Here is a 17,799-nt window from a genome sequence, read left to right on the forward strand (position 1 = left end):
CACACACACACACACACACACACACACGTCCTCTGTCAGTCTGTTTTCGTGATGTTGGAAAAATTATTTTGTCAGTGTGACAAAACTGGAGTTTTAACATCCTAAAACATGTTTGTGTCACTGAAATCAGATTTAACAGAATTACCTCAAAATCAAGAGACACACAGAGACAAACAAAAACATGCAGAGACACCCAGAGACACGCAGAGACACACAGAGACAAACAAAAACATGCAGAGACACCCAGAGACACGCAGAGACACACAGAGACAAACAAAAACATGCAGACACCCCCAGAGACACGCAGAGACACACAGAGACACACAGAGACACAGACACTGAGAGACGTGAGGCCTCTGCGTCCTGGTCTTTATGTAACTCGGGTGTGATGGATCTCTCTGTGGATGATGTGAAACAGAGCGTCAGCGAGGTGGCGGTGACCGCGGCCTACGCGCCGTCAGACGGGACAGACGGACGGAGCTGACACCAGATCTGCTGAAAGCTGAGGTGGAGATGTAGGATAAAAAAAACCAAACGGACGGACGGACGGACGGAGGCGAGACGTGAAGATGTGAAGTGAAATGAGGTCGCTCGGTTACCTAACGCTGTAATCAGGCAGAAGCACTAATGAGGCCGTTCGTTAAACTGATTCATGCATTCATTCAGACGCGTTTCTGCCTCTGCAGCACCATTACATAAACGTTCAGAAAAAGGGCCAATCTGTGATTTTATGACCGCAGATTTCTTCACAAACACATAAAATCGAGATGTTTGTTTTCAGCCGCTGATGATCTGAAATCAGTGGCCGATGAAATCTGTTTCTGATGAACTCCAAACCTTAACGGCATCATTTTGAATTGAGTATCTGATTTGTGCACGATCATAAAAATAGTTTAGAAGCCTACTTTAATTTGTGTGATGATATTTTCAGTTTCAGGCTGTAATAAAGACGGTCAGAGGAGATTCTGGAGAGAAAAACTTGTGATGACTTTGGTGATTTTGTGATTCTGGTGCCGACATTCAGATTTATCGTCTGATTTATTTCTGGTCTAGTCAAACTGCAGCTCTGATCTGAGGACACAGAGAGCTGATCTCATTAAAAACACACTCAGGAAGGTGAAAAGTGTTTCCACGTGTCGTTCACACATTTAACACCTTCACCTCCGTCGAGGCGTTCCTCTTGTGATGGCAGCTGCCGCCTGTGTGTGTGCGACTGGTGTTACTACTCTGCACACGCGTCGACGTGTTGATGTCAGACTCTGAGAAACGAATTTCCACATTAGAGCTGCTGAAACAAACTGTACCATCTTTCTACAGTAACAAGAGGAAAGTCGACAGAAATAGTTTCCTCCCACTCGAAGCCTCTGAACTCTGATATAACGTCTCCTCTGCTGCTCCTCTTCACCTTCAGTCTGCAGCTCAGGAGCCAAAAACAAAACAGCATCAGCTCTCAAATTAAAGTTTCTAGTTTCTATTAAACTATGTAGTGCACAGCAAGCACCGCCAGAGCTCAGTTTATGGTCTCTACTGCTGGATCAGGCAGCTGAGCTGAAAGACACGGCGACATCTAGTGGTGGAGGGAGACGATGCAGGACTGTAAACAGCCGGCGGCCAGCAGGCAGAGAGAGAGACTGAGGGGAATAATGACACGTTCTTTTACGTCTAACTCAGTGAATTTAGGATTTATTTGGACCAAACCGGAGCTGGTGATTGTTGGAAAAGTGGACTTTCTAACTGGAAATATTAACTAAGAAATATTACATGCTGCTGAAGTCTAAAGCGAATGATTATTTTCGATATATTGATTCATCTCCACAGTGTACTGATGTTTTAGTCTGTGAAATGTAAGAGGACGGCGGGACAGAGATGTCTTGGTCACAAATGATTCGATATGAGTCCGTCTTTTCAGGTTTGTTTGACTATTGTGCCAAAATAACCAAACAAACTGGACTTTGGGGTCAGGTGTGCTCAGGTTCAGGTCTCTGATGTGAACACCTTAATCAAAGATATGTTTTAAGATTTCACCAGTCGGATACCCGCTCGCCTTTTCAGTGCTCATCATGATGTCTCCTTAGAGACAAACAGAGGGACTAAGCAGGACATGCTGCAGTGGAGGCGGGAGGGCTGATGACTCATTTCTTTATCATCATCCAAAGCCACAAACGACTGCTTTTCTACCCATCATGCTTCAGTCACAGACCTATCAGCAGATTAATCAGACTGATCAGGCAGCAGCTCTCAGCTCTCTGTCCCCTGAGGGACGCCGCTGGAAACGGGTCATGAGTTTTAATATCAACATCAATCAGCAGCGGCAGGAGAGATAACTTTACTCTGGTGGGTTTTTTCTTTCTGCTGAGCCAAAAAGGCAACAAGTGAGCAGATGAGCTACCTCTCTACAGTCAGGGCGTTATCTGGTCGATGTCAGTCGGCACGCCTCCAGCTTTTGTAAATCAATAGTTTTTGTGTACAGTTTAAGAGTGCACTACATTGAGAGCAATTTCACAGCTTTACCTTCACGTCAGACAGTGATTTACAACTCGAAAATGCAGCCGTTATATCGGTTTCTTCAAAGCCAGACTCCATTAACAAAAACAGTGATTTTAGCTCTGAACACAGGAGCTGCCGGTCTGCTGTTGCCCGTCAGCGAGATAGTTTGTGTCATTGTGTCACTTTGGCGAATCTGAATTAACCCCTTAAAACACCAAAATCATGCAGTAACACAACGTATCAAACTGACGGAGGCAGTAGACCAGCAGCTCCCTCAATGAAGTCTGGCTCACAACAGAGCAATGCCATGACGTCCCTGTCAGAAACAACTGTGACTTGAAGGTAAATCAGTGAAAATATTGTAAAACTCCTGCAATAAATAAGGCCACTCGTCCAGATAATATACCTGGCCGTGCACTTTAAACTTGTTCTGATCAGCTACTTTTTGATGTTGACATTTTTAACATCTCACTGTGACAAGAGACTGTTCCCTCCTGCCTCAAGACCATCACAGTTCCTGTACCTAAAAAGTCTGCTGTGTCTGGTCTTAATGACCACCGTCCTGTGGCTCTGACCCCCATCCTGATGAAGTGCTTTGAGAAACTGGTTCTCCAGCACATCAGAGAGCACATGACCCTCACCAGCTTGCTTTCAGAACCAACATATTAAACTATGTTTAAAAATGGCTATATATCTACCTTGTGCTTTAAAAATATAGCATACATTTACGGGCCTTGCTGACTGCCATCTATTGAAGGTGATACACAGACTATAAATACAGACCTCGTACAACCACACTCCAAAAGATCCAAAATATCGCTTCATCTAAAAGCTGTGCAGCAGAGGGACGCACGGTGCTTCACTGAAGCACGCGGCCTCGTTACATAGAAACAAGTGAACCGACGCGCGTCCACACAGACAAACCTTCAGGCTTCACACAAACGTAATATCCATCATTAGCACCCACACAAATATACACACGCCATACTGTCCGTTCAAAAAGGCAGTTTTGTCCTTTTACGTTTGGCTGCTGGTGTCTCCTGTTCCTGCCAAGACCTGGTTCCCATGAGGGTCAATCTGACACACAGCGAGGATCTGACTCCCTCGGCACACGCACACATGCTGCTACAAACACTAAAACACACACATACACACATGCTGCAACACATGCTAACACACACACACATGCAAACACCAGACACACACACACACACACACACACACACACACACACACACACACACACACACACACACACACACACACACACACACACACACACACACACACACACACACACACTCAAAGCTGCAAAAGTCCTCTAAATTAAAATGCAGATTTTGTTTGTTACAGTGAGCAGCTCGGCTGCAGGAATATTTCACATATTTCTTATTAACTGTGAAATCTTTTTTCAAAAATAAAATCTGGATCTGCACCAAACACAGATCCCCTGCTCCTCGACCTGCGGCTGAACTTCTGCAGGATTTCACTGAAATGTGTGAACAGACTGAGATGTGCTAACTAGCAAAACACACAAACAGGAACAATTATAAAACAACCTTTCTGCTGGAGGTGAACGCACACGCACGCACACACGTGCACGCACGCACACACAGACGCACGATGTACTGAATTTTGGATATTCTCGTCCTGTGAGCAGATGAACCAACAGGTCTGAGTCTGCTCTGTCACACCTGGTGAGACGAGCTGCAGCCTCTGAGCCGAGTCTTCCTGCTGATGTTCTTCACATTTCGTTCCTCCATGAATCGATTTTTGCATCGAGCTGCCGGCCGCCTCTTTCACGCTCCAGCAGTTGTCCGTCGGAGCTGCGCTAACAGTTACACAGCAATTACGTCCCCTGCCGCTCCCGCAGAGCCGCGCCGGGCCACCGCCTCCGCCTCTGGAAGTGCTGCACAATTAGCCCTTAACCTATGACCCCGAGTTCTCGCTGCTCCGCCACCGGCGGCTGAAACCAAACTCTCGCTGCGAGCCGTCGGCTGTCGTCTTTCAAACGTGTCTGTTTTTGGGCTCGATGGATCGCCGGCTTCACAGTGTGGATCCAGGTTCAGATTCAGAGTAACAGAGAACAGTATTACTTTTTTACTTTTTTCATCATCGGGCAAAAATCCCATAATTAATCATTTACTTACATTTACTATTTTTCTACAATGTTAATAAAAACACATATTAAATCTGAGGTTGGCAGTTTTAGTGTGTCTCTGCAGGTGTGTGTGTGTGTGTGTGTGTGAGTCTCTGCAGGTGTGTGTGTGTGAGTGTGTGTCTCTGCAGGTGAGTGTGTGTCTCTGCAGGTGTGTGTGTGTGTGTGTGTGTGTGTGTCTGTGTCGGTGTGTGTGTGTGTGTGTGTGTGTGTGTGTGTGTCTCTGCAGGTGTGTGTGTGTGTGTGTGTGTGTGTGTGTGTGTGTGTGAGTGTGTGTCTCTGCAGGTGTGTGTGTGTGTGTGTGTGTGTGTGTGTGTGTGTGTGTGTGTGTGAGTCTCTGCAGGTGTGTGTGTGTGTGTGTGTGTGTGTGTGTCTCTGCAGGTGTGTGTGTGTGTGTGTGTGTGTGTGTGTGTGTGTGTGTGTGTGTGTGTGTGTGTGTGTGTGTGAGAGTCTCTGCAGGTGTGTGTGTGTGTGTGAGTGTGTGTCTCTGCAGGTGTGTGTGTGTGTGTGTGTGTGTGTGTGTGTGTGTGTGTGTGTGTGTGTGTGTGTGTGTGTGTGTGTGTGTGTGTGTGAGAGTCTCTGCAGGTGTGTGTGTGTGTGTGTGTCTCTGCAGGTGTGTGTGTGTGTGTGTGTGTGTGTGTGTGTGTGTGTGTGTGTGAGTGTGTGTCTCTGCAGGTGTGTGTGTGTGTGTGTGTGTGTGTCTCCGCAGGTGTGTGTGTGAGTGTGTGTCTCTGCAGGTGTGTGTGTGTGTGTGTGAGAGAGAGTCTCTGCAGGTGTGTGTGTGTGTGTGTGTGTGTGAGTGTGTGTCTCTGCTGACTCTGTGCAGTTGTGCTGTCGGTGTCTGAAGTTTCTTCTTCTTTGTTTCATTGCGAGTTGAATGATTTAACACTTTAAGTGCTGACGAGGCAAAACTAAACAGCAGTTTGAGTTTGAGGTTTCTGTCGCGTCAGCGTCGCTCCACAGAAACACGCTGAAGTGTGTGTGACATCTGAGCAGGCCGACTGTTCAGCCGCTCCAGTCTGACTTTTGTTTTGGTCGTTTCCGAGCGGATGAGATCCAGTTATGGTCACTTTACGAGTGAGACTTCACTCCTCGTCTCTCAGAGAGCAGCAGCTGATTGGACAGACAGAGCATCACACGGCGGCGTCTCCTGTGTGCACGTTGTGTAAGAGGGCACGCCCACCGTGTGTCACCAGAGCGCCTGTAGGCGGGCACAGAGAGAGCGAGAGACTCGCTGCGTCTCCTCACGCCTCCGCTCAAACAGCTACCTGAACATGAGAGAAACTCGGCTCATTCGACCCGTTCACCTGCCGCTCAGCTCCTAAACCAACGTTATGTAACACGCAGGAATAATGAGACAGTTTAAATACACGGGAGGCTGTGGAGGGACTCTGGCAGAGTTACAAACACTGTTTTTCATCCTCTTTTCTTCTATGAAATAGATTTTTAGTATTTCTTTATAGCATTTTTCAATATATATCTTTGTGTTACACATTTGGATCCAAATGAAATAATTTCTTACATGTGTAAATTGTTTTGCATTGCCAATAACGTCACTAAAAAGCTGAGACTTTCCAAACTTCAATGTGAAGAACTGGAAAGCGGATGTGAGGTTCTGAGTGTCTCGAATCTCCTCAGCTCTCTGCAGTGATGCCAGCGGTAGCTAAGAAACAGAGTCTGACGTCATCAAATGACAAAAGCACCACACCGTCGTTCTCTACAGAAAACATGCACCGCTTCAGAAGGCATGTTGTTTTTTTGCTAAGACCCTAATGTCCTGGGCGGCACGGTGGCTTTGTGGTTAGCACTGTTGCCTCACAGGGTCACTGGTTTGAATCCCGGTTAGAACGGGGTTCGGTCCGGGCGGGGCCCTTCTGTGTGGAGTTTGCATGTTCTCCCCGTGTCCGCGTGGGTTCTCTCCGGGGTCTCCGGCTTCCTCTCACAGTCCAAAGACCTGCAGCTCAGGTTGATTGGTGACTCTAAATTGCCCTCAGGCGTGACTGTGAGTGTGTGTGGTCGTTCGTCTATATGTGTCGGCCCTGCGATGGTCTGGCGACCTGTCCAGGGTGACCCCGCCTTCCGCCCGATGACAGCTGGGATTGGCTCCAGCCCCCCGCGACCCTTACGAGGACAAGCGGTTACAGAAAATGACTGACTGACCCTAATGTCCTAAAATCCAAGAAACATCCGAAAATCCTTGAAAGTTCCTAAAATCTGAGAAACATGCTAGAATTCAAGAAACATCTAAAAATTCTAGAAATGTCCTAAAATTGGAGAAACATCCTAAAATCCAAAAACTGTCCTGAAATCCTTGAAAAACCCTAAAATCCTGGAAACATTCTAAAATCCAAGAAACGTCCTAAAATCTGAAAAGTGTCCTAAAATGCTAGTTTCTCTGCTGCAGCGTCATGTTGTCGTGCGTCGTGTTCGTCCAGGAGACAGACACTTCAGAGACTTTAGTTCCTGGTGTTTTATTTAGATCAGTGAGGAATAAAGTCTGCACCATTCAAAACACTTCAGCCTCACACACACACACACACACACACACACACACACACACACACACACACAGACTGACCTGCATCTCCTTGTCTCCGTACTTGGATGGGTGCTTGCTGCCCTGGCTCTTTCGGCGCAGTTTTTTCAGCTCGGCCTGGCACTTCTCCAGACTCTCGCCTTTGCTCTTGTGCTCCATCTGGTACTTTTTGAGAGCAGCCTGAGGAGGGCAGCACACACACACACACACACACACACACACACACACACACACACACACACACACACACACACACACACACACACACACACACACACACACACCGCTCAGCTGCTGTTTGGGTAAACCCTCGGCCCTTCAGGAGGAACATTTTTAGAACCTTGTGTGTGAGTGTGAACCGTGTTTGTCAAAAACAACAGAAGATCACCGAGCAGCTCTACAGCTGATTAACATTTCAATGCAGCATTTATTTTTTTGTGAAGGTTTCCAAAACCGCCGGTGCATCCCTCGCCTCAGATTGATTCTGGGACCGAATCCAAACGACTCATCATCATGAATGCACTTATATTTTCATGCATAACTCCTGATTTCCACAGAATGAGTCATAATTCACAGAGTGGGAAGTCATTTATGTAAGACGCTGCAGTGGTTTGGCTGCGAGCCGCTGGAGATGAAGCACAGAACATGCTGGTTCTGACTGCGCTCCCCCGAGACGCCGCGCCGACTGACGGCCGTGAAAGTGGTGTTGAATTCAAGCACCCGGAGGGTCAGGAGCGCCGTTACATAACGTACTTATGATTATGACTGATGCTTTGAATACTGGCTGCTCCATTCATTATTTAAGGTGGAATTAAGTTTTTCACTGAGAGAAAATTTAATCATTTCCAGCTGCAGATCAAGTTTATGAGAAAATCTGCTGGAGTTACGGACACATTTTACACACTCTGCATCCTTCATGCTGTGATAACTGTGTGTGTGTTGATGCATGTGTCCTAAATGTAGTCCAGATTGTGTATTTGAGTGTAATCAGTGAATTTGCAGCTCAGCTCCTACAATAAGTCTAAAATACACTGTGGAAACTAAATAGTTACATTCAGACTGTTCAGGTCCAAAAATGCTCCATTGAAACCCATTCAAACTGACATTTTTGATCCCACAGCCATCAGAGCAGAAAAACAGGACTTGTATTATTTCTGGGTGTCATTCTGGGCTTTTGACTCTGAATTTGTCATTTTGACTATTTTCCACCTGATGAGGTCATTTTGACCATATTTGGCACTAATAGGGTTAAATTAATGAATATTTTATATTTATGATCAGGACTGACTTTGGTTAAAAAAATAAACTCAATAAAGGTAAAACAATTGTGTATATGTAATATGTATAGCCTGATGTGCAGAGCAGTATGAGTGTGAGTATTTGACAGTGCACAAAAAATAATAATGTATAAAAAAGTATATAAATGTAGAATATTTTTTTAGAGCTTAATTTTGATCACAAATGCTCACAAACAGGAAACATCAAACAGGCGTCTCACGTTCAGGTAGCGAGCGTCCAGCTCCACCTTCTTCTCCAGCTCTGTGAGCAGCTCGTTGTGAAATGACTTGAGCTGAAACACACAAAAACACACAAAAAAACCTCAGAACACTAATTACAAGAAGCTGAAGCCGCTCAGAGAAACCACAGAGGACCGTCTCCACGCAGGAACGTGACGCCGCGCTGGATGCATTTGTTTTGCTGTCGGAAATGTCACACCCAGAGGATGATGGGAGGACGTCTGCTGTGTGTGTGTGTGTGTGTGTGTGTGTGTGTGTGTGTGTGTGTGTGTGTGTGTGTGTGTGTGTGTGTGTGTGTGTGTGTGGGCTGAGCCAGAAGAGTTCAACCAGCGGTGAAATATTGCCAAGGAAACTAAACGTCACTGCATGATTTGTACCATAAATCTATTTTTGATTCGTGTAGTACTTCACCTGCAGTGGTGGAGCAAGAATTCAGATCCTTTACTCAAATAAAAGTACTGCTATCCTCATTTACAAATACTCTGATACTCCTAAAAGTCTCACACTGTCACCTTAAACCAATTTGAAAAAATTAAACGGGTGTTACAGGAAATGTCTTTTTTGGTGGTTTTGTAGTCATTTTGTATCATTTTAGGTCTCTTTTCAGTCATTTTATGTCTCTTTTTAGTTGTTTAATGTCTCCTCGAGGCAATTTTGTATCCTTGTTGGTTGCATTATGTCTCTTTTAAGTAATTCTGTCTTTTTTAGTCGTTTAATGTCTGTTTGTGTTTTTTTTGTCTCCTTCTGGTTATTTGCATCTTTTTTAGTCATCTGATGTCTCTGTGTGGTTGTTTTGCATCTTTTTGTGTTCTTTTCGTGACTCTTCATGTGTTTGTGTTCATTTGAGTGACATTTTGCAGGTGGGGGCCAGCTGGGCCCCTGACAGTTGGGCCCCTGGGCCTGTGCCCTGTCAGCCTGCTCCGTGTGTGTGTGTGTCATTGTGAGCGTTAAATATTAAAATCTGTCGTGCAGGGTGCAGATTACAAAGCAAATGGCCCCACAATCTGTTAGGCTGCAGCCTGGCGGCTTCAGAGGATCTGATTTTAGAAACCAGCACATGCTGCTCACCATCTCTTCAAGCTGGATCTGGATCTGCCGGTGCACCTCGGCCATCTGAAAGAGCACCTCCCCTGCACACACGGGACACAGAGAGGAATAAACACAAAGAGGGAGAAAGAGAAGAGTGATATTAAATCTCTCCAGCGTCTGCCAGAGCCACATACATCGTGCAAAAAGACAGAGCATGCAGCCACACGGAACAGATGAGAGACAGGTGGAGGGAATCCGGGGAGGAGGAGGAGGATGAAACATCTGTCATGATACCCACGAAGCAGACGAGACTCATTAAAAAAGGTGACAAATTCAAATCAAATGCAGCACAGACAGAAAAAAAGGAGAAATCAAATCAAGCAAACTACTTAAAAATCTTAAATACTGAAACTTTCCATCTTACTGCTGATAAACACACAATTTATTTTTTTAAAGTTTTATCTCTGCATGAACACAGCGGTGTCGTAACATAACAGGGAAAACACCAAGAAGCAGAGAGAGAAGTGAAAGCTAAGAAGAAAAAAGGACAAAAGAGGAGAAGAAAGTAAAGGATGATTCATGCAGCCAGCAGGGAGGTGCGTGTCGTTTTAAGATACCTACATGCTGCCTCCTCTGAATATGCAATGCGTTGTAAAAAAAGGAACAAAAAGATCTAGTTTGAGCAAAGAACAGAGGGAGAGAGACCTGGAGAGACAGCGACAGATCAAACTACCCTGAGAACAATGAGACACACCACAGAAACACACACACAGACAGTCAGAGCCTCCACCTGTTCACGGCCCGCCCGCCGCGCCGTGACATCATCGTGACATCATCACACTGCACGCTTCAGCTTCATATCATCATTAAATCAGCAGCATCTGATCTGAATTACTTTTGTTTTTACATCGAAACAAACATTTTTGACAAAGATACTCAAATGTTGTTGTTAAAAAGCCGTGACAGAGACGTGACGAGTCCGAGCAAAACTTTGACTTTAGACAAAGTAAAGTACATTTACAAACAATAACTAACAAGAAATTGCAAAATATTTATTTTGAAAGTAATTTAAATTTCTGATTTGTTATTGCAGTATGAAACAAACAGCACATAACTCCATCAGGACTTTTTTTAACAACAAATTTTGAAAAATGTTTGTTTACTTTACATCAGTCAAATATTGAAATCTGCATCAAAAATTCAGCATCAGCAGCAGCTCAAGTGCTCAATAACCTTAATTATAGTAAATCTTAGTCACTTAATGCTTATTATACTATATAAAACACAAATTAAACTTTAGATTTGGGTTATAAGGGTTGATAAACATAGAAACATCTTATAAAACATTAGAATACGTGCTGAAAATCTTTATCACGTTCCCACAAACATCAGGACTCAAAGCAGCTGAATATGTCAACAACGACATCTGCAATTAATGAATGTGAAACATGCCGCAGCCAGTTTATTCAAAATAAACCTAAAGAACAACATGTCCACTGCTGACATGGACATGGACGTGTGGACAGTCTGAGTGGACGTGTGGACGTAGTGGACTCCGCTGAGGTGGGAGGGATTTCGGAGGACACGAGTGTGCCTTTACTGAAGGACTCGACTGAACTTTCAGGTGTTAATCTCGAGTGTGTTCACGCTGCGGATGGACAGCTGTTACTTTTGATTCATCTGATAGCTGAACCTTTAACATTAAACACAGATTCTTCCTCCTTTTGTCTCCGCGTCCGTTCTTCCCTCTTTTCTTACGTTTCTTTCTCTTTGTCATGTTTTGATGTTTGAGCAGAAGGCCATACTCACAACTCAGAAAAAAAAGAAACACCTGCGAGACAGAAAAGAGCAAAGAAACTGTTGCTCATGGCGGCGAGCGCACAGAGCCCAGCACAACGGCCTGCTCATCCGTTTAACTTTATCGATGTCGTCACTCCTGATCAGCTGTTTTGTGCTTGATGGAAATGATTTGGGCGTCTCTGTCTCCGTTTGTGCTGCCGGCTGTGTGGGTCACAGTAGGCACGTTTCCATTACAGATTTGTGCAAAACTTAAGCGATACTTTCTAAATTTCGATAAAATACAATTGTGAGATGACTGTGTTTCCACTGAGTGATGTTTCACGACTTTCCTCTGGCAAGAACATCCCAGTAACCATGGCGATGGATGTACCTGGATGCAGAATCGCAGCACGTTCTTTTTATTTTTGGACAACCAGCAAGATCAAGACATGCACTCGCAGCCACAGCATTTATTAGGAGCAGCTGGAATATATAAACTGTCAGACATTGATTGCTCCACATTGTCGGAGCAGAGAGCGTACTCTGGGCACAGAGGGAGCAGCAGAACGGCTGCAGCAGTGAACCTGAAACTGAAACTTTCACTCTGCAGATTAAAGTTTCATCAAAGAGTTATTTTACATAGACTTTCGCGTTCCTCTTCTTCACCATCAGTGCTCTTTCACTTCTGATATTTTGGTAAATTTCACTGCAAACAGTCACTCAGCTTTGTCCTTCACCTCTCCGTCACATCATCCTTTAACTTTCCTCACAAACACAGACGTCACGCCTAATTTTAAATATCTCTGTATAAATATAATTTTTGACCCGCACACTCACGGTACAGAGAACCACAAAGTGTTTTTGTCCAGAGTTTAACACAACGATCTCCAAAACACCAAAACACCATATCTCCCCCCCACCATCTGCATCTGCTCCTGAAAATACAGCGACAGCTCGACGAGGTGTTCGAGTGTCACAGGACGACGGAGCATCAGGAGCAGCGAGGCAGATAAATGCTCCGCCGTGTACTTTCAATTTCTCCTTTGATTCCTGGAGGACACCCAACACACACACACACACACACACACACACACACACACACACACACACACACACACACACACACACACACACACACACACACAGATGCTGGGGTCAGCAGGTTGTTTCACTGAACTGCTTTTTATTTGTTCAGTCGTCTTATTATTTTATTCCTGTTTCATTTTTTAGCAAAACTGTCTGCTGATCTTTACTAAGGAACCTTTTTATCCAGTGCTGTCTGAGATAATTATTTAAATCCACTAATTATTTTCATGTTGCATTTGTATATTTATCATTAATTTCTATGTCTGTGTGTATTTGCGAACATTTGTTCAAACTGAAGCCTCTCACTAAAATGCTTTGCAGCCTCTATATTAAATTAAAGGTACAGGGTTACCACACAGGGGACAAAATCTTAAAACTTTTCCATGACTTTTCAAGGATCCAAAATATTTTTTTTTCTTTGCCCCACTTGCCCAGCGTGCCTAACAAACCGCCGTGCCAACGCACGGTCTGAGCTCGGAGTACGGAGCAGGAAAAATTCATTCAGAGTAGCAAAATGAACCAATCGCACGTCTTTTAGAGACGTTGTTCAGGCATTGAAATAAACAGGTTTATTCTTAATTACTCAGCTGTTACTATTAAAAAATAAACCTATATGAGGACACAATCTTTTCTAAACTCCTTACTGTTCAAAGACAACGCTTTGTTTTTTAACTTCTCGGGTCTCTCTGATCCCAAACAGCTGGGAGAAACTCAAACTGCAAAGCAAACACAAGCTGCGGGTCTCAGGAGGTTAAAAGCTGCAGTAAACAGCCGGCAGGTCTCCGTCTGAGGCACTTTCTTCTAAACTAATGAGTTTATCTGGAAGATCCCCAAATTCCTGGATGTTCTTGTTTCTTTGCACCCAAATAATCCAAAAAGCTCTCCACCTGCAGTGGTGAAACGGCGGACTTGTACCGTGCGGAGCTAAGCTGCTTACCGATAATCACAGCAGATCGCAACAGCCGAGGCTCACAGCGCCGAGCACAGCAGCGTCCACGCGTCCACACGTCCCCGTCCATTAAAGACGGACCGCAGAGTCCCACAGACGGACTGAGGACTCCTTCGAATACGAGCTGAACACTGAAACATCAGCCGACAGCGATTATTGTTATTATTTCTGTAAATAAAGACAGATTTTGATTAAGTCCTGCACGGTCGTCACTTTTGGAAAACTATCAAACTGAGCGACCTAATTAATTAAAAAGAGGCCGTTATTGTTGTCTAATGCTCAGACTCAGAGCTTTCCAGCACACGTGGAGGAAAATCAGGCAAAAACCTAAAAACAGCTCCCAAATTAGGGCTCAGAATTAAAGCAGAGAATTAAAACGTGTCTGTGAAACCAAAGTGGAAGAAAGTTCAATCTGACAAAAAAATCTACTTTAAAGACCTCAGGAGGTCTCAGCCATCAAATGTGTGTTTCAGGACTCTTTAAGACTTCTTCAAAACCACTTAAAATTACACTGAATGCTGGCCTCATGACCAGACTTACAATATTCATCACATCCTTCATACTAGAAGTATGAAGTCATTTTTTATGTACTTATGTATTTTTAGATTTAATCGAGGTGACTCTACATGGACAGCAGTTAACACTGATACCGATTTACACTTTACATGTGTTTAAAAGTTAATATTTAACATGTGAATTAATAAACCCGTAAATCCGATATTTCCGAGGAGTACGTGAAGGCAGCTAAATTCTGGGGGTTGTTGGTGGCGTATCATACTGCCGCAGGAGGTGATTTTTAACGTTGGCGCTGAAATCGCTGACACAGCGGCAGTATGTGATGAGCTGAGAGTGAGAGCGGGCTGACCTCAGAGCAGCGCTCACAGACGGGTTTAGATACTCTCCGTCCGGCGTGACTCGAGGTCGAGAGAGTCGGGCTCAGTGAGCGTCGCTACGCAGGCAGCAGTTTCCTCTGCAGGGACTCGATTAACACAAACACCAGCAGCTCTAATCCTCAGAGAGCCGCAGCACAGCCAGCACAAGGTGCTGCTGGGAGATTTGTCCCCCTCAAAGCTGCATGATTGACGCCCTCATTGTTGAGCTCCTCCAGCTCCTTAATTCCTCTACAAACACACACACCAAGACACACACACACACACACACACACACACACACACACACACGTCCCCACTCCAGCAGAAAACACACCACCTCATTAGTATTTACATGTGAAGCAGCTCCTGAGCGACGAGTCTGCACGCTAAAACCAATTTATCATCATTTACAACATCTGCAGTCCAGAGCAGAATCCTGCAGCGAGCTGACACACACACACACACACACACACACACACACACACACACACACACACACGTCAAACACACTGTCTCCATGTTGTTATGAGTCACAATAACAGCATAAATCCTGCTCGTCTGACGACACGCGTGTCATTGCTGCCCTCTGTTTGATGTCTTCACCTCCACTAAAAGAAAAATGAAGCTTTAAAGAGAACGCAGGCTGCAGAGGATCGATGAGACAGAGTGGACATTCATCATCATTACAGGCTAAAGATTGGACGCTGATTATCTGAGACACGCTGGGAGACAGCGACAGGGCGGAGGGACAGAGGGACGGAGGACATGAAACAAAAGAGAGCTGAAATCTAAGAGCTTTTCGTGTCCTGGCAGACACACGTGGACCTCAGCTGGTCAACATGTCCCAAACTCATCTGTTCTGGTTTCTGATTGGGTCCCGCAGTGAGACAAGATCAAAAACCTGGAAGGCATGTTCTCTTAGATAAAAAGATAAATACATTTTTTTTTTTTAAATTAAAAATGGCAATTTTTATTCCTTTTAAATACTTAAGCAATTTTCTTTTCTTTTTAAAAATCTTTTTATTTATTTTTTTTCAGCGATTCTTTTTCTTAAAAATGTTTTGTGATTTTCTGTAAAATAAGCCTCAGAGGGCTTTACAGCAGACGGCATCCCTCTGCCTCTTACAACATGTCAGCAACTTTTTAAAACATTTATAGAAATATATTAGGTATTTCTTATAGAAAACTGAAACTATTATTATAATTTTAAGAAAATATGTTTGGAATTCACTTTCTGGCTTATCACAGCCAGAAAGGGCAGAAACAGAAAATATTTCTGGATTTTCACGTTTCTTAAACACGTCATTGGTGATGCTGACATTATGTCACAAATGCTGGCTGAGTGGGGCAAAGAAAAAAATAGGTTGTTTTGGTCCTTGAAAAGTCATGGAAAAGCTTTTAAATTTTGTCCATTACAAAGTCAGAATATTTGCAAAAAGACGACTGAACAAATAAAAACAGAAGCGGTTCAGCGAAACGACCTGCGATCGTCTTAGGTCCTCTGAATGTTTCTGAGCTCCAAACATCTGTGTGTGTGTGTGTGTGTGTGTGTGTGTGTGTGTGTGTGTGTGTGTGTGTGTCACTCGGCAGTTTATTATCAACATCATTAAGTCTCCGTTTGGCTGCGTCCCAACATGAAGGACACTGCGACGCCTCAAGGACATTTAACGGTCTCTCACGTTATTAAAGCCACATTAAGAGACTGCTACACTTCATCAAACACACACACACCTTGACCTCACACACACACACACACACACACACACACACACACACACACACGCTCACACACATACACCCTGACCTGCTGTCACGCACAGAGACACCAGCAGCTTCCCGTGGACGGGCCTGTTGGACAGCGTGGACGGACGGGACACTCAGGCAGACAGGAGCAGGTTCAGGTACTTGCACGAAAAGCACTTATTTTTTTTACTGAAATATTTCAGCACACAAGTTGAAAAAAAAGTTGTGGCACAAAAGCAGTCGTGTTTTTACTCAAACATCGCTGTTTCCAAAACGGATAGTTTCCAAAAAAGTGGTTGTTTTTTACCGAAATATCAATGCGTTTCCTGTCAGGACTGCTGCATGAGAAGCAGTTTTTTTTACTGAACTTAACCTCATTTGCAGCAGGAAACGCTGCACAAAGCGACTGTCATCACAGCGTTTCAGCACAGTCAAACTGAAAGTGGCCCTTTTTCAAAAAACATTTTCTTGTATATATATTATATATATACATAATATATTTGGCAATTTTATGGAAAACTGAAAAAATAATCATTGTTACCAATTTTAAATCTCCCCTCCCAGACCAGGGTTGGGGAGGGGAGATTTAACATTTTGTGTTAATGGGTTAAAAAATTTTACGATTTAATTTTTTTAAAAGTAAATATGCACAGAAATATAAAAATTATGTATTTGACTAATCATTTCTGTATTTATTTATTTTCATATTTAGTAACCAATTTATTCTTATCTCTTCACCCCCACCAATATTTTTATTAAGATTTTCCATGCTGTAAAATACAGCCATTGCATCTTATTTGACATAGTATGAATACTGTAAAAGCTAGCTCTTTGCTGTTATTTTACACTGATTTTTTTTTTATAAAAGTGTTTTTTTTATAGCGCTGCTTTTAGGCACAATTTATTTTGGTTCGCAAGTATTTTTTCTTCATTTCTATTTTTCTCGTTTCATTTCTCAAAGGTTTTTTACGAAGAATTAAAAAAAACTCGTGAAAATCTGCAAAAGCCAGAACTGCTGCTCCTCAGGAGGGACAGAGAGCGTCCTGCACGTCTCCATAAAAATGATCAGGGACTGACTGTCATCGAGGAGCTGCAGGATGTTTTGTCCTAAATATGGTGCTTTAGGTTTTTCTAAAAATGATGTAAAGATCCTCTCTGCAGTTGTATTCCTAATGTAAGACGTGCCGCGGCGCTCAGCGAGGCTCTCGTGGTCGGTTAAAGGTTTCAGGAAGTGTTCATAAAGATGCTGCAGCGTGTGAATGTGACGCTCGTCTGAGGAGCAACAGCTGGAAGGTGTGAGGACGCTGCAGGTTTGTGCACAGACTGAATGAGACGCAGCTCAGAGGGAGACGGATGATATAAAGCGGAGGCAGCTCCGGCTGTTTCTCCGCAGCTCTGTGAGAGAGATCCACCTCTGCTCACATTAGCGTGTGAATGGCGGCGCCCTTATATGGGCAGAGAGGAAAACCGGAACTGCAGGAGCTTCCTTCCTTTTCTTCCCCTCGCTGCCGTGTCCATATTTAGTCAACGGAAGAAAAGACGTGCTGACATCACCCGCTGACGAGCCAAGTTTGGGCTGCAGTTTGAGCGTGGTACTCTCCTCTCCTCGAGGCGTTTGGTTTGGGTCTATTTTTAGAGCGGAG

The 17,799-nt window shown here is 44.1% G+C and overlaps 1 protein-coding gene across 9 annotated transcripts in view; it reads right to left on the reverse strand.

Moving 5' to 3' along the window:
- The window catches only part of baiap2b (BAR/IMD domain containing adaptor protein 2b), a 115,024-nt gene that overhangs the window by 59,632 nt on the left and 37,593 nt on the right, over nucleotides 1–17,799 (reverse strand). For all 9 annotated transcript variants that reach the window (XM_088070000.1, XM_088069995.1, XM_088069996.1 and 6 more), the window contains 3 exons: nucleotides 9,767–9,828; nucleotides 8,680–8,751; nucleotides 7,224–7,361 (listed from right to left, as the gene is read on the reverse strand). In XM_088070000.1, coding sequence (XP_087926126.1) covers nucleotides 7,224–7,361; nucleotides 8,680–8,751; nucleotides 9,767–9,828 — 272 coding nt within the window. The remainder of the gene's footprint in view (nucleotides 1–7,223; nucleotides 7,362–8,679; nucleotides 8,752–9,766; nucleotides 9,829–17,799) is intronic.

This window comes from Plectropomus leopardus, chromosome 19 (genome assembly GCF_026936395.1).
Source record: "Plectropomus leopardus strain MGB_pleo_1.0 chromosome 19, ASM2693639v1, whole genome shotgun sequence".
Classification (NCBI taxonomy): Eukaryota; Metazoa; Chordata; class Actinopteri; order Perciformes; family Serranidae; genus Plectropomus; species Plectropomus leopardus.